At 39.3% G+C, this 23,074-nt stretch overlaps 1 protein-coding gene across 7 annotated transcripts in view; it reads right to left on the minus strand.

Moving 5' to 3' along the window:
* Positions 1 to 22,685, minus strand: part of DLG1 (discs large MAGUK scaffold protein 1) — a 271,624-nt gene extending 248,939 nt beyond the window's left edge. For 6 of the 7 annotated variants that reach the window (XM_049879832.1, XM_049879823.1, XM_049879814.1 and 3 more), the window contains exons 1-4: positions 21,762 to 21,851; positions 21,249 to 21,298; positions 20,447 to 20,578; positions 8,247 to 8,413 (exon numbers count right to left, since the gene is read on the minus strand). In XM_049879832.1, the coding sequence (XP_049735789.1) occupies positions 8,247 to 8,413; positions 20,447 to 20,578; positions 21,249 to 21,267 (318 nt within the window). In that variant the 5' untranslated portion in view covers positions 21,268 to 21,298; positions 21,762 to 21,851. Of the gene's footprint in view, positions 1 to 8,246; positions 8,414 to 20,446; positions 20,579 to 21,248; positions 21,299 to 21,761; positions 21,852 to 22,511 lie in introns of those variants that run through there. The other variant, XM_049879784.1, reaches the window with a different exon arrangement.
* Positions 22,686 to 23,074: the final 389 nt, after the last annotated feature.

Raw genomic sequence — 23,074 nt, forward strand, 5'->3', positions numbered from 1 at the left:
TAGATATTCATAATATTCTCCAGTTTTCGTATGATTAAAATTCTTTTTTTTTTTTTTTAACGACACACAAAAAGGAGAAAAAAACAATGGGGCAAACAACTGTCAAGTAAAAAATTCCTAAAGGAGATAGTAGGTTGTAGCAAATGGCACCAAAAATCAGGGAAAGTAAAGATATAAAATGACACTTAAGAGAAATTTATGTTCTTTATCCTTTGCTTAACTGCTAAGTTACTAATAATGAGTACACAACATTTTAACATAAATAATTTTTTATAAAGAGATCTAACACTGAGTACTTAGTAGATGTGTCAGGCTCTCATCTAAGTCTTAAATAAATTATTTCATTTAATACTTACAACCACCACATGAGGTGAATTCTCTCATCATCCACATCCTATAGACGATGCAACTAAAGGAAGAGAAATTAAGCAGCTTGTCCTCCATCATACGACTAGAGCTCAGCAGTGTAACAGATCTAAATGTGTGGACGTGAAAAGCAAGTTACAGAATGCTATGTATCTCTTTCTGTCTATATATACACGTATAAATACAGTAAATTATATATTAATAAATACAGGATTGGCTGAATATGTATCAAACAGTTAAAAGAGGTTATCTCAGGGAGAGCATTAAAAAGACTTACTTTCAACAATGCGCATTTCTGTATACATGTGTTTTAAGATGTATATGGATTATTTTTGTAATCAGGTTTTTTTTTTTAAGGTAAATAACTGAAAAGAGCAATTACTTTGGAAAAGGTGGAATAGAAGCCAAGTTGCAGAATGGTAGAAATGAGATGGAAAGAAAGGAATGCACAGGAAGGGAAGAAACAAAAAGATAAACTACACTTTCAAGAAGCTTAGCTAGGAAAAGAAGAAAACTATAGGGTCCTACTGCAAAGCACGTTTTTGTTTTCATTTAATGAAATCTTTACACATGTTTATAGGATAAATGAAAGAAAAAACCTGAGGCCCAAGAGACAGAAAGCATGAGGAAAGGGGAGAACACAGAGAAAAGGCGCAGGAGCACAACAGAAATCGCTAATAATAATCATTTGAGAAGGTGACTTTGACCTAACTGAAAACATATTTCTATAAAGTTACAATTTTGGCAACGAGTACATATCACTTTGGTAGTCCAAAAAAAAAATTTTTTTTCTTTCTTTTTTTTGGTTAAGAGCACATGAGATATCACTGCTCTAATACTGAAGATAATAATAAGTCCAAAAAGATAAAAGGCAATAAAAACTATTTAAATGATGAGTTACTGAAAACATCACATAACTCTAAACTGACAATTCAACCAATTGGGAAGTATCTTCTGGGAGCACAGATCTACAGCCACTGTGACATACTTGGGCTTTCACACAGATTTTGTTTTCTTAGCAACTGAGTAATATTTTGCAGAGTTTTCTTCTAGATTAACAGCTTGGCACAATATGGCAGTTGTTTCATGTCATTCACAGCATTTCATCGTGTTTCATTTCCATTTAAAGTTATTGATTTGGGGGTATGTTCATCAAGTTCCAGCACCAGCACTATCATTTAAACGCTCTGTAAGACTGTCGTGAGATCTAAACGCACCGCTTGTTAAATTATGTGACAGTGGATGTAAAATAACAGCACGATCAGCAAAACCACTTGCAGACACCTCCTGTCAACGACCGTATGGTGCACAAGACACTGATACAGAGGCACGTCGAGTGGCAACGCATAAGCACATTTACAAGTCACTTAGTGTACCTCCTAGTTTTGATCTTGATGAAATTTTAAACTTCACAGGCTCTGTAAGGTTATGCATTATTTCAAATTTTGCACTTTTTTTATAGCACATCATTTAAAAATTTGAGTTAAATGAGATAACACTGTAAATTCTGTGGTGGGGAAAGTGGGTCCTGAGTAGCATCTCTGTGAGATACTATCTCTGAGAGAGAGATATTCTGCTAGAGAAACAAAACATCTGGAAGGGTAAGAACTCTGAGGCACAAAGTGATAAAGAAAACAGGAGAAGGAGCCAATCCCTAACATACAGGATTGGCAATTATCTTGAGGGCAGTACTTCAACATTGTGACATTCACGAAGCTGTGCTGTAAAATTTTCTCAGCTGTCTTCCATAGTCCATGGGAAAACTGTGAAGTAGGTGTCCAGTTCAGAATTACAGGACACATGGTACCATATGATAAGAAATATACCTTAATTTGAATATGAACTGATAAGAGCACTGTATCAATTTTAAATTTCTTCAGTCTAATAATTGCACTCTAAATGTTTTTTGAAATGTTCACGTAAAATAAATATATGGTTTCTTGTTTTAAAAACACCCTTGTTCTTAGGAGATACATGCTGAAGTATGTAAGGGTAAAAGATGTCTGCAACTTACTCTCAAATGGGTGAGCAAAAATAAAATAAAAGTTTATATGCATATATATACATATAAACACAATATACACAAATAATCAGAGAAGTTGGGAGTATATGAAGAAGAATGCAGCATCAGGATTGGTGGACGACTCATTAATCTCCCATACGCAGATGACACAACCTTGCTTGTTGAAAGCTAAGAAGACTGAAGCACTTACTGATGACGATCAAAGACCACAGCCTTCAGTATGGACTGAACCTCAACATGAAGAAAACAAAAATCCTCACAAATGGACCAATAAACAATATCATGATAAACAGAGAAAAGACTGAAGTTGTCAAGGATTTCATTAACTTGAATCCACAATTAAAGACCATAGAAGCAGCAGTCAAGAAGTCAAACAATGTACTGCATTGGGCAAACTGCTACAAAAGACCTCTTTCAAGTATTAAAAAGCAAAGATGTCACCTTGAGGACTAAGGTGTGCCTGACCCAAGCCATGGTATTTTCAATTGCCCATATGCATGTGAAAGCTGGACAGTGAATAAGGAAGACCAAAAAAGAAGAATATTGAATATACCATTGCCTGCCAGGAGAACAAACAAATCTGTCTTAGAAGAAGTACTGCCGGAATGCTCCTCAGAAGCGAAGACGGGGAGACTTTGTCTAATATACTTTGGACATATTATCAGGAGGGACCTGTCCCTGGAGGAGGACATCATGCTTGGTAAAGTAGAGGGTCAGCAAAAAAGAAGACGACTCTTAACGAGATGGACTGACACAGTGGCTGCATCAACAGTGAAGATGGCACAGGACCGAGCATTATTCCCTTCTGTTGCACACAGGGTCACTATGAGTCAGAATCGACTCAATGGCACCTAAACAACAAACTGAGAAAATAAACTTCTGTTTGTTAAAGCCGCCCACTTTGTGGTATTTCTGTTAGAGGAGCATTAGATAACTAAGCCATCGATGTAACAAGTTCAATTACCAAGAAATTTATTAAATAAAGCAAGGCAGGAATATCTGCCTTGAAGACTGAAATTTTGAGTGCTAATTTCAGTTCTTGTTTGAGGTAATAACATAAACTTGGGGTAGTCACAACATCCCTGAATTACAGTTTGTTAAATTCTAAAGTGATTATCAGCTCCAAATGCTAAGGAACAAAATTTGGCTCACTTCACATACCTTAGGGGGCTATAACAAGAATCCGTGCTCCTAAAAAGTTCCAAACGTAACATGTATGTAAATGTGCCTTTTAAAACTACACAGTTTTAAAATAAGGTTATTACTATATCCATTCTGAAGAAGATATTTGATTTTTTTTTTAAATAAAAAGCTAAAAAAGGTAATCATCTTTAGCTTATTTCTTAATTACAGTATGGAAAGAACCACAATTTTTACTTCATTCAAAAAATATTTACTGAATAACTACTATCTGCAAGTTCTGCATATATTTCAGTGAACAGAACAGTCTCTAATCTCAGGGAATTTACAGCCTAGATAAAATAAAATAAAATAAAAAGCTGCCACTGAGTCCATCCTGACTCATGGCAACTTCACGTACATCAGAGCAGAACTGTGCTCCACAGGGTCTTCAATGAGTGATCACTCAGGAGGAGATCGCCAGGTCTTTTTCCTGAGGTGCCACTGGATGGACACGAACCTCCAACCTTTCAATTAGTAGCCAAGTACACCAAGTGTCTGTACTACCCAGGGACTACATATAGTTTACACACGAAACAACAGACAGTGAAACCTATGAGAGGTGGAACTCGCCGGCATTGTTTTTCTGGCCCTAGCAAGGTCTCTTTTAGTGGAAAATATTTGCATTTTCCTTCCCTGACAGGTTTCTGCCTTACACAGGTTCCAGCTTTCTCAGGTTTTACTTTACATTTGGATATTTAATTACAAGTGATGAATATTGTCAAGCAGAGGTACAAAGTGCTACAGATTCTGGATTAATCTGAGAAAGACTTCTACCAAGTGACCTTGTAGTATCCTTGACACTCTTGTAGTGATTTCACTCTTATTCTCACAACCTGCTTCCTAATCTGTCCACAAACCCTAGTGCTCTACATTCCAAATATTCATAATTCTGCCACTCAGCACCTCCATTCACGTCACTTCGGTTCAAGCCAACATTCGTCCTTACCTGGGTCACTGAAACAGACTCCTATCTGATCTCCTGCTTCTGCCGTGTTTCCCCTACTGTGTAGCTTCGACACAACAGCCTGAGTGATACTTCCAAAGCTTAAGTCAAGTATCAGTAATGTCACTCTGCTCCAAAACCCTGCAATGGTTTCACATGATCTGCCCAGGCCTTATCCTTTGACCCCATTCCCTGCTACTCTTTCCTTTATTCACTTTGCTCTAGCCATACTGGCCATCTTGCTATTTTTCATATATTCCTGGCTCACTACTGTCTTAGAGCCTTTGCATTGCCTATTTCCTCCAACTACAGCTGCATCACCTTCCAACTCTGCATGAACAGCACCTTCCTAATGTGACCACCTTATTTAAAACTGCAGAATACCTCCTCCATCTGGCATTCCCGATCCCCCCTAATCTGCTTACTCCCCCTTCCCATATCATTTATCGTTTTTAACACAGTAAATGATTTATTATTAACTTACTACTTATTGCCTGATCCCCACCCCTCCCCCCGCCAGGATGTAAGCTCCATGAAGGCAGGGATCTTTGCTTTGTTCACTAATCTGCCCCAAGCACCTTGCTCGATGAATGGTACATGACAGGTGCTCAATAAATATTTGTTCAATGAATGAATGAAGTGACATTTAAACTGAAATGCTAAAAATCAGCAGGAGTTGGCAAAAGAAGAGAGTCTTCTATGCAGACAGAATATTATGTGGGCTCCCTGAGGCAAAACGAAGCAGGGATCAAAGGAAGAGTTCTAAAAGGCAAGAGTAGAGAAAGTCAATGGTCAAATAATGAAGGAGTTCTGAGTCTCATGAAGGATTTCCCACCTTATTCTGAAAGGAATGGAAAGCCACTGAAGGGAATGACATGATTTGCATTTCATAAAGATAACCACGTAGGCAAAGTGGTAATAAATTTGGAAGTGGCAAGAGTGCACGCGGACTCATTAGACAGTAGACAAGAATTATCTCAGGTGAAGGGAAGGACAACACACTATATAGGGGAAGTCAGCACAACTGGACTAAACCAAAAGCTAGTAAGTTTCCTGAATACAACCAAACACTTCGAGGGACAGAGTAGCAGGGGCAAGGGTCTGGGGACCATGGTTTCAGGGGACATCTAGGTTAACCGGCCTAACAAAGTGTATTAAGAAAACATTCTGCATCCCACTTTGGTGAGTGGTGTCTGGAGTCTTAAAAGCTAGTAAGCAGCCATCTAAGATGTACCAATTGGTCTCAACTCACTGGGAGCAGAGGAGAATAAAGGATGTCAAAGACACAAGGAAAATATGAGCCCAAGAGACAGAAAGGGCCACATTAACCAGAGACTCCATCAGTCTGAGACCGGAAGAACTAGATGGGGGCCGGCTACCACCAATGACTGCCCTGACAGGGAACACAACAGAGAATCCCTGATAGAGCAGGAGAAAAGTGGGGTTCAGACCCCAAATTCTAGTAAAAAGTCAGACTTAATGGCCTGACTGAGACTGGAAAGATCCCAGAAGACATGGTCCCCAGACTCTGTTAGCCCAAAACTAAAACCATTCCTGAAGCCAACTCTTCAGACAAAGATTAGACTGGACTATAAGACAGAAAATGATACTGGTGAGGAGTGAGCTTCTTGGCTCAAGTAGACACATGAGACTATGTGGGCAGCTCCTGTCTAGAGGCGAGATGAGAAGGCAGAGGGGGACAGGAGCTTGTTGAATGGACATGGGAAATACAGGGTGGAGAGAAGGAATGTGCTGTCACATTGTAGGGAGAGCAACTAGGGTCATATAACAATGCATGTCTAAGATTTTGCATGAATAACTGACTGGAATTGTAAACTTTCACTTAAAACACAATTCAAAAAATAAAGAGTCCATGCACACAGGCCAATTAAAGGGGCTATTACAATAATCTGGACCAAAAATGAGGGCAGCTTAGACTAGAGTGGCAAGAATGAAGACAGACTGAGATGCTGATTCATGAGAAATTTTGAAGATAGCAGTAAGTACTACATACGTGAATGTGAAAAACAAAATTAAAAAGCTTCTGACAAATAATACAGTAAAAAATCTTTATGATCTTGGAGTTGGAAAACACTTCAATAGACAAAAGAAGCATTAACCATAAATTGGATTATATTAAATTTAAGAGAGTGTGATCATTAAAAGGTATCACTAGGAAAGCAAAACACATGCCATGGAGCAGGAGAAAATATCTGCAATACACACATACAATAAAGGATTCATATCCAGGCACAGAACTCCAACAAATCCGTAAGAAAAAGACAGACACTGGACAGAAAAATGGACAAGAAACTGGGACACTTCACAAAAGATAGCAAAATGAACACTAAGTACATGAAAAGGCACTTAACTGTCAATACAGGGAAAATGCAAATAGAACACTATGACGTACACTGTACACCTACTAACCACACAAAACCCACTGCCATCGACTCGACTCTGACTCTAAGTGGCCCTACAGGACAGAGCAGAACTGCCCCATATGGTTTCCAGGCTGTAAATCTTCACAGAAGCAGGCTGCCACATCTTTCTCCCATGGAGCACCTGGTAGGTTCGAACCACGGCCCCTGTGGTTAGCAGCCAAGGACTTTAACCGCCGCGCCATAAACTGACAATGGCAAGTGCTGGCAAAAACGTGAAGTAATTGAAATTCGCACATACTGTTAGTAGTTATGAAAACAGACGTAATCACTTCGCAAAACTACTAGTATTATCTAGATTAAAGATATGCATACCCAGCATTTGCCCACAACAGAAACGCACGCAGTGACCAAAAGACATACCAGTCAGCTCTATCATAAGGATTGTTTTGAAGATACAAGTTTGCTCCAATATGATTGATGTATCTTTAGAATCAAACAGAAGGCTCTGATAATCTCTGATCCCTCCTGCTCTAAAATTCTTAATTCTATGTTACTTATAAAACTGAGAAACTACCTCATTACCAAGGTGCTGACTGCTACCCACTACCGCTTTTCCCTGATTTATTACTCACCAAACAGAAGCAGATTAAATTTTCCAGGCACTATCTAGTTAACGAAAGTACTAACTAGACAGGACTAGAATCAAATTCAGACAGGTAACTATCTTCAAATGACTAATGGTACTCAGGCAGAATCCTTATTATAAAATGCTTCATCTCTCCACTCTATCAAATCTGAATCTACGGGCATCAGCACAGCACAACAGACAAGAACATTATTAAAATACTTATGAAAACTCAAAGAAATAAACAGTTTTAACTAAAAGAAAATGCAGAAAACAATGATGACCTTAAGGTTTATGGATCAGTCTCTAATGAGTTTAATAACAAAATGCTTCAGGCTAATAAACAGATAAGCCTTGGGATAAATGGACAACTAAACTACTCAGGACCAGAAACTATACTCTTATTTCTCAGATGGAGTATCAGAGCAAAACCACCCTCTCTTCAAAGTGTAGTTTCCGTCTTAATCATCACACAGACCTCAATGACACCTACGAATTAAAGTATTTTTTAATAGTCTAAAGCGAGTATTTCAGACTGTCACAACATTGTAGGACAGCCACATTAGAGATTCTGAGTTTTCATTTTCAAATGTATTTTTAACTACTTCCTCTATTCCATTATGAATGATTTCCACAAACATTCATTTTAATAAAATGAAAAAACTTAGTAGACCAAATAAACTGATCACTGAAAAACAGCTTCAGAAAAAACTTCTACCTTACCTCCACACTAGGGCTCAGGCTGCTTGGCAGTGTGTCTGAAGTCACAGTGGTGCTCGGAAGGCTGGAAATTTCCCAAGCACTCACAGGCTGTATTGGTTCAGACTGCTTTGAACGATCTGTACATTTTGGATTATCCAGTAAGGTCACTTCATAAAATTCTTGAATATCTAGAAGTGAGGAGGGAAAACAAAAATTAAAAAATACTTGTATTTCTAATTAAACTGTGCAATGCTAAAACAACATATCTGAAAAGCAAAATGTTTACTCTGGATTAGTAAAATAAGCCCAATATGATAATGTACTTAAATAGGGGATATGCTCTCGTTTCATTATGTATGTCACAATTGTATTAGAACCTGCACGGCATACTGTCAAAGTCACTGGCTTCCAAGTCAGCGCTGGGTTAAAATCCCAACTCCTCACAAATAAGCTACGTGTTTAGGCCAGTTATTGAACCTCTGGTAAGTTGCCTCTTATCACGGAGAATTGCCACAAGGGTTGGGTGTAATATATACAAAGTGGTCAGAACAAGAGCTCATAATAGGCTCCTGATAGATGGTAGCTAATATCATTACTGCAAATTCTGCAGACATGAGTCATTATTGATATTTTATATCTTTGCCACTAATATACAGGCTGGAAATGTAAACCTCTCTAGTGTGTTAACTGCCCTTGTATCCAAAGTAAAATATAAGGAAATGAAAACTGAAATAAAATCAAAGAACTAGAAGAGCTTTTACAAATCCCCTAGTTCAAATACTTAGAAACAATTAAATATTTCATTTTTTTAGAAACAGTCAAGTTAAATACATGAAAAACCCTAAAAGAAAGCACAGATTTACTTAGCAAAGTAAAATGATCATTTAAATTATCCTGTGCCATTTTACGGAAACCCTGGTGGTATACTGGTTAAGTGCTACGGCTGCTAAAAGATGGTCAGCAGTTCAAATCCGCCAGATGCTCTTTGGAAACTCTATGGGCACTTCTACTCTGTCCTATAGAGCTGCTATGAGTCGGAATCGACTTGATGGCACTGGGTCTGGTTTTGGTTTTTTGGGTACCACTCTATCAGCTGAATTATATGGGCTTAGTATATAAACGGAAACCCTGGTGGCGTAGTAGTTAAGTGCTACGGCTGCTAACCAAAGGGTTGGCAGTTCGAATCCGCCAGGCACTCCTTGGAAACTCTGTGGGACAGTTCTACTCTGTCCTATAGGGTCACTATAGGGTCGCTACGAGTCGGAACCGACTTGACGGCACTGGGTTTGGTTTTGGTTTTTTTAGTATATGAACAGAGTGTCCTACTGGTGCACAGTCTTGTTAAGAGCTCGGCTGCTAATCAAAAGGTCAGCAGTTTGAAGACACCAGCCACTTCCTGGGAACCCTATGGGGCAGCTCTACTCTGTCCTATAGGGTCGCTATGAGTCGGAATCAACTCGACGGCAACAGGTTTGGTTTTTGGTTTAGTATATGAATACTGACTGTTCATGGTACTCAGAAAGCTCTCAGTGGTGGTTATGTAATGTTTAGGTTCACCACCATTAGTTCCTTATTCACCTAACTGATATATAATTTTCAACTTATTTTTTTAAAGGGGCAAATTATTATTTAATAGTGGAGGTGAGTATTACTGCATAGAGAATCATGAGCAATAACTATAAACAACATTTAGAGAGATAACTTTTACTTCTTGTTTCTCACTATAGCGAGAACATTATCTCCTTTAAAAGACAAACCTCATGATATAGTAGAGACAATGTAGCTCCTTTTTTAGTTTTAATAACCAGTGGAATTTTAGAACTTTTCAAGAGAAGGGCAAATAAAAACTAATGTCTACACAGTGAGGATAATACCAACCGACCTCACACGGTACTTAAATTACTAGAGAAAAGTGTATGTGAAGGTATTTTCTAAACCATGAGTCACTACATAAACTATTAGCACAACCTCACGAAAGAAACCAAAAACTCAAATTCAAATGATCACTTACAAGCTGTTCTTAACAAAAATTGTTTAACTTGAACATAAGCAAAATTTTAGAACCAAACCTCTAGTTCACAGGAAATACAGGGTATAGAAAAAAAAGTAAAGTAAGACCGAGAAAAAGCTTCCCCCTCCCCCCGCCAAAAAACCCCCACAAATTCAGAAGGTAGGACATTTTACAAGACAACTTATCTGGTCTCCTTAAAAAATGTCACAAAAAGAAAACAAAATTGTTAGAAGGTAAGGACTGTTCTATATTAAAAAAACTAAAAACACATGGCAAATTGTTGAAATGGTGTCTTTTTAGCTGTGTATACTTTCACCAAGATGAGAAAAATAATTAAAGGTAAACAAACGCCAAAAAAAAAAAAAACTCATGGCAACCAACTGCAGTGTCTGAGTCCTGATTGGTAGCAGGGGAAAAGCTATAGAAGACATTGTAAAGACAATCAAGGGCATTTTAAGTTTCAGAATTAATTAATTTTCAGACATGTTACTTTTCAGAAAACATTAGGGACTATTTATATTTTTTATAAGAAATATACATATATGGTAGCATATACATTTTTATATAAGTAAAACATACTCTTTGTAAGACATACATATATCTATACATATAAGTATAGCTATAAAAAAATAACAAAACATATACATATTTGTTAAACAGTGCTCCTATCCTAGTAAACGCCCCCAAGAGCATGCAATGGATGACAAGTAATTGCTTAGTTATCAATATCTCAAGACAAGTAGCCCACATTGCTACAAAAAACTTTTATTATTTAAGCCAAGTTTCACACCCTTTATTTCTATGTAATCATCTACTCTACAATTAACTAATAGAAACACTGCTGTATTGCCGTTCAATGACATCTATAAAGAAAATCTAGAGGAGCACTGTCCAAAGAAACCTTCTGCAATGACAGAGCTACTCTGTATTGGCATTACCAATATTGTAGCCACCAGCCACATATGGCTATTGAGCACATAAAATGTAGCTAGGATGGCTGAGGAACTGATTCATAATTTGACGTTTAATTAATTTAAATAGACACATATAGTTAGAGGCTACCATATTAGGACAGCAGAGACCTAGACTAACATACTTAAAATACAGTAACATTTTATGGTATTTATGGTCAAGGAATAAAATGTTTAAGTGAATTTTTCCTAAAGTTCACTCCCACCCTGCTGTCAAATGAACTGCCTTAACTCCAGCTCCAATACCCATCTATCAGAGAGGCTTCTCTAAGTTTTGTTCCTCAGCACCTATGGACTAGGGAACCAAATATCTACCTTATTTTAACTATATCAGACTTAAGACAAAATAAACTGAGAGTCTAGGGGAACACTTAAAAGAGTAAAGTGCACAGGCTTTAATGTGTGCATTTTATAATACCTATTTTAGCTATTTAGAGATCTTTGTTTCTTGGCTCGGGTCACGGTAACCGATACTGCCAAGTAATACCCAACTGAAAAAGGCATCACTTACCATACAAAGATGTATATACAAATACAACGTTGACTATAATTCAGAAAAACTGTAAATCTAAATGCTCCTAGGAAGCCATTAATAAAGCTACAGTGAATCTATACAATGTAAACAATGGTACAAATCTATTAATACGGAAAAACACCCACTGATCAAAAAAAAAGACAATTCTTCCTGTCAGTCCACCCAATAAGTGAATGCTCCAAATAAAGGATGAAAAGGGAGAAGACAGTTTTCTCGGGCAGTCTCAGTTTCCACGTGCCTTTCAAAATGTGATCTCTGTATCTCACTGTGCTAAGCGTGATTCTAGAGTAATGTGTTTTTTCTACAAGAGGTTGCTTAAACCAAGCCAACTACCTCATCTGGTGCTCAACTGAAGAAACAATGGTCCGCTCTACCACTAGAGGGAAAAAAAAAAAACAACTGTGTGGTACTTAATGAGAGGCAGTGTTAAATTCCTGAAGGATGTTCAAGGATAACTGCAACCAAATGTGATTTTTGACCTCACATGCTGATATCAATTCCCATGGAGGAACAATTCTGCTATGTTTTACTTGTGTAGGGAGTTTATTTTACAAAATGAAAGTGTGTGTATACACACAGAATAGCATTCTAGAAGAACATTTACCCTGTGGAAGAAGTGGGAGGTTATTACTGGTGTGAGAATTTTTTTTTGCTTACAATACTAAGTACATTTATCTGATTTTAAATATTTTACATGGACCATGTATTATTTTTATAATAAATTCCATTTTGGAGGGTTAGTGGAAAGGCAACTAGAAAGCTGAAGAGCACTGAAATACAACCGTGCCATTTCAGAGGGAAAAAAAAACGTAGCAACCTACTGGCTAAAAACAAGGACCATGTTTCTATATACTAACATACACCGCGATATCTAAATCTACTCAACCACAGACACTCTGCTTTCTTCTAAATCAGTGTAGATTTAAAAAGCCATTTTTGATCCCCAAAGAGAAAAGAACACCCTATAAAATCAAGAAGTATATATTACAAACAATCCATGTTTCACACACTAGAAATACGAAAGATGCCAACCCAATGTCTGAAAATAAGTTATTTCGACACTTTCAGATACCATTTGACTAACAGTCACGGGGTATTCACATGAACACTCCTTAAAACAAAGTATGTACCAAAAAGTACAAGGGCTTCTCATAGAAATAGCAGATTCCATGGCTGAGGTAGTATAGGTGCAAGACGAGCCTGGAACATCTTATTACGCAAAAAGTAAGAAAGCGCTCAAAAATGATGGAGGCCTGTCCTAAGCACATAAGAGCAAGCTTGAAAGGGCTTGCACTAATTAATCTGAGAAAACCTGGGCAGCAAAATAATTAAGGGTGTAATAAATTATAAACCATTCTAAGATATAAACCAAAAAAACAAAAACAAACCTGCTGCCATCGAATCATTCATTTCCCACTCATAGAGACCCTACAGAACAGAGTAGAATTGCCCCATGGAGTTTCCAAGGAGTGCCTCGTGGATTTGAAGTGCCGACCTTTTGGTTAGCAGCAATAACACTTAACCACTGTGCCACCAGAGTTTCCATTCTGAGAAACAGGAATCTGAAAATCCACAATGATAGATACATGGGTGGAGAGATGGATGGATGGATACAGGGAGAGAAGGAAGGGCTCTCAATTACAGTAAAATGCCAAGTGTTAACTGGAAAATGTAAAGGTGTGCTAATAGAAAATTGTCATTTTGCAATGACTATAATAAAGACTGGTTCAAGCAATAATCATCAATGGACTCTAAATCAAAGAGCCTGGGTGGCAGAAAGGTTACCATCAGCTGCTAACCTAAAAGTTGGCAATTTGAACCCACCCAGCAGCTCTGCAAAATAAAGGCTGGCAAACTGCTTCCGTAAAGATTACAGCCAAGAAAGCCCAGGCAGTGGTTCTACTTTGTAACACATGGGGTGGCCATGAGTCGGAGGCTAACTTCATAGCAGCTAGCAACAGGCAAGAATCATCAATGGATGCTAAGTCTACGTAAAATTTTGTTAAGCAGCAGCCATAGTTTTAAGGTATCTCCCCCACATATTGCACGTCAGTCGCAAGGGAAAAAGCAGTAGCTACAGACAACATCTTAACTGGGGGATCAAAATCCACATCATCAGTGAAGGGCAGATGATATCATGTGCCTCTGGATGGGCAGTATCCTGGCCAGGAAAACATAACCTCAATCTAATCATGAGCAAACATCAGACAAACCCAAAAGGAGAAACATTACGTTGAAAAATAAAGAGTGAAGGGAACTGTATTCTTCAAAAATATCAGTATCATAAAAGACAAATCAAAAAAAGGCTGCAGAAATGTTTCCAGATTGAAAGAGACTAATTGGATCGGACAAACTAAATGCAATACCAGATTCTAGACTGGATCCTGTACTGGAGGAAAAATTTGACCCTACACAGGTGAGATGGCTTAGACTAGAAGAAATATTTAGATGCTTTCACAGCTCTCAGATTCCAGGATTCTAAATAGAATTCAACCAGATGCAACGTAACCAAAACACTGCTTCAAAGCAGTAATAAGCCAAACTATAGCAAATAAATAACTCAATCAAAACCACCCACCAAAAAGTTAATAAAATTTTCCTCCAACTCCATCAAGTTTCAGTTAACAGTCTGATTCATATCCTGTTATAAAAGTTTTCCTTTCCCAAACCCAGCCTGCAAATTTACACACACACAAAGTTAGCAAGAGACTAAAATGTAGCATCACTGGGACCAATAATAAGCAAAAAAAAAAAAAATCTAAGAAATTTCTACATTTTAACACTACGGCTGGAAATTCTCAAACACTTTACTAGGTAAATACAGTTTTAAAAATGTGTAAATTTATATTCCATCATTATAAACATTCTGCTTCAAAGTAACAATTGTTTAAAAAAAAAGTCTGTTGACTATATAGATCAACATTTGTTTTAAACATGCTTGTTTTCAGTGTAGTTTAAATATGATAAAGAACATCCTCAGGGCTGAAGGTAAGAAGAGGGTCTGGACTCACTTGCTGGCTCTACAATTTAGTATCTGAGGGTCCTTGGGCCAGACACATTATCTCTCAGAGCCTGAGTTTTCTAACATGTAAAATGGTTAAAACCACTGAAAAGAATAAAGTACTTGTATCAGCACATAGAAAGTGTTCAATAAATGCTAGCCATTGTTGCTTTTCACATACACTTAAAAATGAGTCATTTCAACTTTTTTTTTATTCTGATGAAAGTATATCAGTCAAAGATATCCCATTTCAACAGTTTCTATATGTATAATTCAATGACACTGGTTACATTCTTTAAGTTGTGCTACCATTCTCGCTTTTCCTCAAAAAATTAGCCATATTTTTGAAACCCAGTATCTACAAACGTAAACGTCCTTTACCATGTCAGTAAGGGCTGGTGTAACTGTTAAAGTTAATATAGTAGCAAGAAATGAACTCAGAGTTAAAACTCTGAAATGGATAGTATTCTTACATTATCTTTCTACACTGTGAAATATCTGCAACTAAAACACAGTATAAAAATAAGTTTGGTATTTTTTGAAGACAAAAAATACAATTATTCTAGTCTCTTTCTTCACTCAGTACAGTGAACAAAAACAACAATTTGTTTTACGTTTTATCTCCAAAGCCATTTGTTCCTCTAGATGAGATCTGTTATTTGTACTGAAATAGGAAATACTGGGGGGAAAAAAGTAATCTATTAAACTAATCTGCCTTTAATCCCAAGTTTGTTTTCAAACAGAGAAGCTTTAACTGCAAGACACAGTAGCATTACCCTGGCAGGCTAGAAGAGTAGCTTCTTTCCAACTAAAGCATGAACATAGTATGTAGCGAGCCACGCTTGATTAAAAACAAACAAACAAAAAAGGAGCAGCTTCTGAAAGTCAGATACACCAACTTACTCAGGTCCCTAAAGCCTGCCCCATCTTGAGTCCAAGTTTTTCTCCTGTGCACAAAGAGAACAGCTGAGTTCTCTGATCCTACAAGAAGTAATGTCAGGGGTCTCAACGGGTATGAAATCTCTAGAGACTACCATGGTGGTCCTGGATCTCAGAGGTACCTCAGAATCAGAAACCACCATGGGACCTGAACACCTGGGCTCTTACAGTAATCAAACCATATCCTGTCTACTTAACCCAGAAAATTTTCAAATACAAGTGTACAAAATGGTAATACAACATCAAATATATTAAGTTTTCAAACTGCTCTCATCTTAAAGACTAAAATCAGCCAACATTTTACCTCTCATTTATAGAAAAATAATATTTGTACAAAAATATCCAGATATCCAAAAATCAGATATGTTTTGGAAATAAATTTTAAATGAATGTGTAGTTCATTGATTTTTTTTTTTTTAGATACAAATTTAAATATTCGACTCTAAAGAAACAACTTAGGACAGAGTAGAACCACCCCCACAGGGTTTCCAAGGCTACAAATCTTTTAAGGAAGCAGACTGCCACATCTTTCTCCAGTGGAGCAGCTGGTGGGTTCGAACTGTCAACCTTCCAGTTAGCTGCTAAGCGCTTTAACCACAGTGCCACCAGGGCTCCCAAGAAACAACTTATCAGCTGAAACTCAAGTTAATTAAAACTTTTCTGCTTTCAATAATTTTTAAATCTCAAACCATTCTTCAAGCATACTGCCAGGATCAGAACTGGAACAATGGTTTCCATATTTTATTGAATCAAGGGTATTATAAGGTGTACCATTATTCATTTGTCACTAAGAATGCAAAACTGCCAATTAAACAATGGCATGCATCAATTTCAGATATTAAAATATTTAAAAACTGGTGTCTTAGAATAGATAGAATGCAGTACGTGCATGCCTGTGCCCCTCAGAATGATCCCAGGACATCAGAAACCTACCTTACATATCAACTACCAAAAAACCAAAACCAAAACCAAACCCAAGGCCATCAAGTCAATTCCGACTCAGGGCAACCCTACAGGACAGAGGAGAACTGCCCCACAGAGCTTCCAAGGAGCACCTGGTAGATTTGAACTGTCAGTCTTTTGGTTAGCAACCACAGCACTTAACCACTACGCCACCAGAGTTTTCATTTATCAACTACAGAGACGGAAAATGAGTATTACTGTAACACCAAAGCCTCTAGAACTCCATACGAACTTTTTTTAGCTGCATGGAAACAGTCAATATAAAACTACCAATCCAAAGAATCAATAAATAAATAATCGGTGCTGACTGCAAGTCCAAAGAAACTTAGCATCCCAAGCAAATAACTAGATAATTCACTATAGCCTAGGCAACAAATGATTTCCAAACTCAGGAAGTAAAAAATCAAATGACTTTCAAACAACTCAGGTGGTCAAGACCTACATCTGCTTTAACTCTATGGTCCACAGGTACCAGCTCAGAGGGCAGAAGCTACCTACTGAACGAAAAGACAGTTAATCCTAATTTTTCAGTACTTACTATGGATACAGTGGACTCTGGTTTAGCTTGGGGGAATTTACAGGCTTAAAGTACATTGTGACACGTTTCAAAGAAAACGGCAGAGGTGTAAAGCAAAAAGAAAATCTTATTGGCCTAGAAATTCAAAGACAGAAAATAAAAGTTAATAAAATAACCCAATTTCAATAAGCACAATAGAATATATTAATTCAGTAGTGTCAACAATTCAATTACAGTATAAAAACACACAGAAATCTCTAACTTTACCCATTTTTATAACTCCTAGAATCTATTTTCTTACAGCAAAATCTAAAACCACAGGACAAATAAGATTCAGAAATATAAACTTAATAATTAGAAAATTAACTGTATTAAAATTATTCATAAGAATAGATAAAAAAAATACATTCGAAACCTAAAATGAGGCGACAAGGCAGAATCCATCAAAAACCCCTCCCAAACATAGCAAATCCACCCCAATTTAGGGAGAAATCTAGGAAGCACAGCTTCTGTTAGGAGCCCTGGTGGCGCAGTGGTTAAACGCTCGACTGCTAACCAAAAGGCTGCTGGTTCCAACCCACCAGCCATTCTGCAGGAGAAAAATGTGGCAGTTTGCTTCTGAAAAGATTCAAAAACCAAACCAAACCCATCGTCACTGAGTTGACTCCGACTCAGTGACCCTAAGGACAGAGCAGAACTGCCCAACAGAATTAAGCAGCCAAGCTCTGAACCACTGTGCCACCAAGGCTCCCCCCCACCCCCCCAACACCTGATGGGGTAGTTCTACTCTGTCCTACAGGGTCTCTCTTAAGGTGGAATTGACTCGACGGCAATAGGTGAGTATAGCTTCTGTTTAGCTACTTCACTAGCCATTTAATTTTCTTAAGTCACAGCCTTCACACACAGAAGGATTTACACACACATACAAACATACATACATGTATATGTAAATAAGGACATACAAGTTACACTACTTTTCTCCTAAACCAAAACATTCCCAGGTTTAAAGGTGATTTAGAAAACCAAATAACTGCAAACATATTTTTTCCCTTCCTTTTTTGCTGTTTTATCAGAGGAATCCAATCTGATCATCCATTTTGACCTTAAACCTCACAGCTTGGAACTTCAAAAGTAAAAAATGTCCACCAGTTTAAACAAAAATGGCAAAATGTAGATAAATGTTAAAGATGGGTTATAGGTATATGGTAACTTATTATACAGTTTATTTTTGTGTATGTCTTTAAAAGTCTATAGGAAAGCCAATCCCAAGTATGGATGAAGTCAGCACAGCTTGACCAAGATAAAGACACTAAGTAGTACATGAGAAAAAGAGACAATTTCGATAAATGCTACAACATATACAATTTTGCAACAGCAGTAAAAACAACCAAAAAATATGTGTGGTTATACAGCTACGGATGGATATATGTGTACAGGAAGGCGTATGCCACTTAGTGCACGCGCACATACAGGTGTATCTGAAGACGTATATATACACACATTTGTGTGCACTGCACATATATCCACATACATAACAAACCACACGGGGGGCACAGTTAGGTAGGCTTCCTAGACATATTCAAACTACTGGTGGGTTTACTGGGTCATATGGTTTATGGTTTGGGACCACAGTCTCGGTGGACAACTTAGTCAACAGGCATAATATAGATTCACAAAGATAATGTTCAACATCCTAGTTTGGTCCAGGCCATCTAAGATAGAATTACTAGTTTCTACACGAATGGAGCAAAAGCGAATGATGGAAATCAAAGGCTCCAAGAAGAAACTAGTCCATGGGACTACTAACCCACGTGAACCACAACCTCTTCTAACCTGAGACCAGAAGAACTAGATGGTGCCTGGCTACCACTACCCAATGTTCTGAGAAGGTCCTGCATAGAATGAAGGAAAACGTAAAACAAAACTCAAATTCCTAAAAAAAGGCCAGACTCACTGGACTGATACAGCGACTAGAAGAACCCCTGAGGCTATCTCCCTAAAATAGATACCCTCTGAACTTGAAATTGAAGCTATTTCTGCAGATCACCTTTTAGTCAAATAAACAGATTGGCTTATAAAATGAACAATATCACCTGTGAGTAATGTGCTCCCTTTAACAGTTAACTGTATAAAAATTATTTTGTATAAAAATTATTAAAGGGGAACCTAACTTGGTGTGTAAACTTTCACCTAAAACAATAAGATTTTTTTAAGTCTATAACAAAGTTAAATTTTAAAAAATTATTCAAGTGTATCAAGCGGGCCTTCTTAAGAATCATTTTTATTTCTAAAGCAAATTTAGTAGGCAGCGTCAATTTACCGATAAACTATTCAACAGGGCAGGCTGCCTCGAAGGTAGTACTCGATTCACACCAACAACTACTGTCAGTAGATAAATGTCAGGCCATCTCTGCTTGGGAGTTACTGAGGAAATAAATGTAATGCAATGAAGCATGTCTTATTTAAAAATGCCATATAGTTAATGACTAATAAAAAAAAATTCATTGTTAGAATTGAAAGGGATAAATCTAGTTCAGTGGGTTTGAAAACTTTTCAAGGTATCTGAAGGAGCCCAAAGCACTTTGCTTTATATATCAGAGCTTGTGTTCAAAACATAAGATTTTGTTTTTAAAAATTATCTAACTGCTTATGAAGGGGTGGGAGACCCTTAATAATCACTGTTCTACTTCACCACTGCATTCTACAGCTAACACAGGTTCTTTTTTAAAAACAATGTTATCACTTCAAACTTAAGCTACACTTAAGAATAAAACTCTACCTCAATTTTCTTGTCTGTAAAGTTATTATCAAGGTCGTCTCTGAGATCATGTCCAGTCTAAAATTCTGACTCCACAAACGCAATGTTTAAACAGGGTCTACGTTAAGGCAATGAATGCTCTTGAACACAGCAGAACCCTACAGTGCTCCTGAGAAAGGCATATCAAGTACAGAACCAAGTCAACAATAATTCAGTTAACGACCTTCTGAGTTCTGAAACATTTCTGCAATGTCTTCCATCTTTTAATACTTTTAATACTTAATGCTAAGATATGAAACACTGTTATCAAAGACCACTGGTATAATCATGCTGAAATTATTCTGGTTATTAGGTATTTTCGGAAAACATACCGGTGTATCAAAAACATACAACTCACTGAAGACATTCAAGGTGATGAATGCCTCATAGAAAGCCAAGTACCTCATTCTCTTTGATTTAAAATAACAGAATTCAAAGGAAGATTACGCCTAATAGACACATAACGGTCACAAAGTTTTATTCTCACCTATTAAAGCCTGAAAGAGGTTGCTCTGAAATATGTTGATAACCCGCTCTATGGAACTTCTGAGCTGCCTGTCCTCAGTTTGGCTTAGTTTCGAACGATACTCTTCCAAAAGGTGCAACGCTCTCTGGGTATCTAAAAGGAGAAAAAGGCCTGATTGAAATTATATATTCACGACAAAGTATTACCCACTAGCTATGCAGACAAATGATTGTGCAAGACATCTCAGCAATTCCCAAAATCCTCCAGGTCAACTGATGTCACCAGGTACATGTAAACGTACAGTCTCCAGGAAGATCAAAAAAAATTTTTTTAAACACGTTACTTGACAGTAGAAAAAGGAGGCAGGTGAGTAATTTCTAATAAATGTGTGCTGGTAGCCAGCCACAGTAAAAGATTAAGGTATTACCAACATAATTTCAGATTACCTGACATGCAAAAGCTGCAATTTGTCGTTATAACTCAAATCCTAAGTATTTGCAAAATACTAGTACTTAATATCCCACATTTGCTCACAAAATAGTAAGAAGTATAAAGTGACACACTAAAATACCAATTCAGAGTTGAAAGATTTCAGGAGAAAATATTAACTGACTCTCTAGTAACTGGTGAGCTGTCAAGGAAAAAGTTTTAACATTTAGGTTTCTTCTGAAATAAAGTGAAGCTTAAATTCCCCAAATCGTAAAGCTAGGACCGTGCTGTTTCATCAAAGTTACACAAGCATTCTGAAAGGTAACAATCACAAAACAGATACATGGAAAACTAAGTGACACCCACACGAGACACTTCTGAGACAAATTCTCACCTTGCTTCCGGACCGGCATTTTCCTCCAGAATCAGGAAGAGGGCACACACCTTTAAAGCCACAAACACAAAGGAAAAAGAATACAGTCGTCGTTAAACTAGCATTTCTCCCCACACTCCATATCGGAAAAACTCCCAGGCCCACTGGAACAGCCCACCTTGCAAAGTTTTCCCAAGTCAAAGGGAGGGACTCAAAACCCAGCGCTGTCAATCAATCTAGAAGGCTTTCACCTCGGGGTGGGTACCCTTCCAGATGAAGAGCACACAGAAATGCATTCTTGCAAATTCTCCTCGAAAGCTTCCTCCTCCTCCAAGAACACTAAACGCCTAGACCTGGGGCCACCTCCCCAACCCTGGCCCCAGTATCCGGCCTCGCCACCTGCTACGGGGGGAGGGGTCAAGAGGCGCTCCGACCCTTGGCCCCGGAGCCAGCCCAGCGGCGGCCGCCAAGCGCTCCCGAAGGGACCCACCGGGCTGAGCACCCGCCCTGTTCCAGCCCCCTCCTCTCGCTTGCCTTTCTCCTTGCTCGCTCTCTCCGGGCTACTCCGGCGGGGCCCGGACAGGACAGCGGCCGCTCTCCGCGACGCCCTCGCGCCCCACATGCACGCCTCCGCGGTCCCCCACACCTGCGGCTCCGCCACAAAGTTCCTGCGAGAGGCGTGGGCTCCGAGCGGGGTGCGCTCCGAAGCGACTCGGGGCGGCTGCCCCGCCCTGCCCTGCTCCACGTCCCCCCGCCCCGCCCGGGGCTCGAGGAGCTGAGCTGAGAGGGGTGAGGGGACGGGGGAGGAGCTCCCCTCCGCGGCCGCACCCCCGCTGCCTCTCCCTCCTCCTCGAACGCCGCCGCAGCCTCCGCGCTCGCCGCAGCCCGCTAGCCCGCTCGCCCTCTCCGTTCCCGGCCGCCCCACCCCCGGAACCTCGCCTCCTTCCGCGCCCCCAACCGCTCTCCCCCCAAACTTTCCGCCAAGATGGCGGCCTCGGAGCTGGACTGCCGCGCCCCCACGTGACCGCGTTCCCGGCGCTCTCAGCCAATGGGAAGTGAGGAGGCGGCTCGCGCCGAGCCCGGGGCTCCCGGCGCTGCTACCTTCGGGTTAAACGGGGAGCAGGGCCGGGAGGGGGCTGCGGCGCGGGCAGGGGGACTCGGAGAGCGTCCCAAGTGATCCTTCTCCCTTAAAGGGGCGGCCACTGAAGTGGCGCCGAGGACAAAGGAGTTGACACGCAGACTCTACAGGTGGTCCCGGGTAGCCATGGAAGAGCCCGCCTTTACCTAGCCCACCGGTGTCCCGCGGTTCTGAGCTAAAAGCGCGCCGAGCCCGCAAGGGTCCAGGTGTCTGAAGAGACGTGACCTCCCTCACACTGGATCCAGCACACACATTCGTATACACCCTTAACCTCACTAAACACGTGCTGTTTCCAACTCCGAGGCAGCCGAGAGTGCCTGGCGCCCCCGGGGGTGGGTCCCCAGCCGGGTGAAGCGGCATTGGGGAGGAGCAGACCGCACCACCCACGTGTGGGGCGGGGACAGCGGGGATTGGGAGGAGAAAAGGAGAAGAGCTAGGGCGGGGGTGCCACCTCAACACTTTGTACTGGTTTTTGCAAAGTTACTCTTCGCTCCTCATAAAGAGTTTGGAAGTTTTGAATTAAAGAAGGGCACGTAAAATAGGAAGATTGGGTAATTTGGTAAGACTTTGAGAGATGTAGTAGAGAATTTTTTAAATGACTAATTCCCAGTATAAGTGCATTTAAGGGTGAGGAGGCTCGTTGGTTCATTCACTCACTCATTCATTCCCCTGCGCCTGCGTCTTCGCCCAGCCATCAGTCTCAGGTATT

Source organism: Elephas maximus, chromosome 1 (assembly GCF_024166365.1).
Source record: "Elephas maximus indicus isolate mEleMax1 chromosome 1, mEleMax1 primary haplotype, whole genome shotgun sequence".
NCBI classification, from domain to species: domain Eukaryota; kingdom Metazoa; phylum Chordata; class Mammalia; order Proboscidea; family Elephantidae; genus Elephas; species Elephas maximus.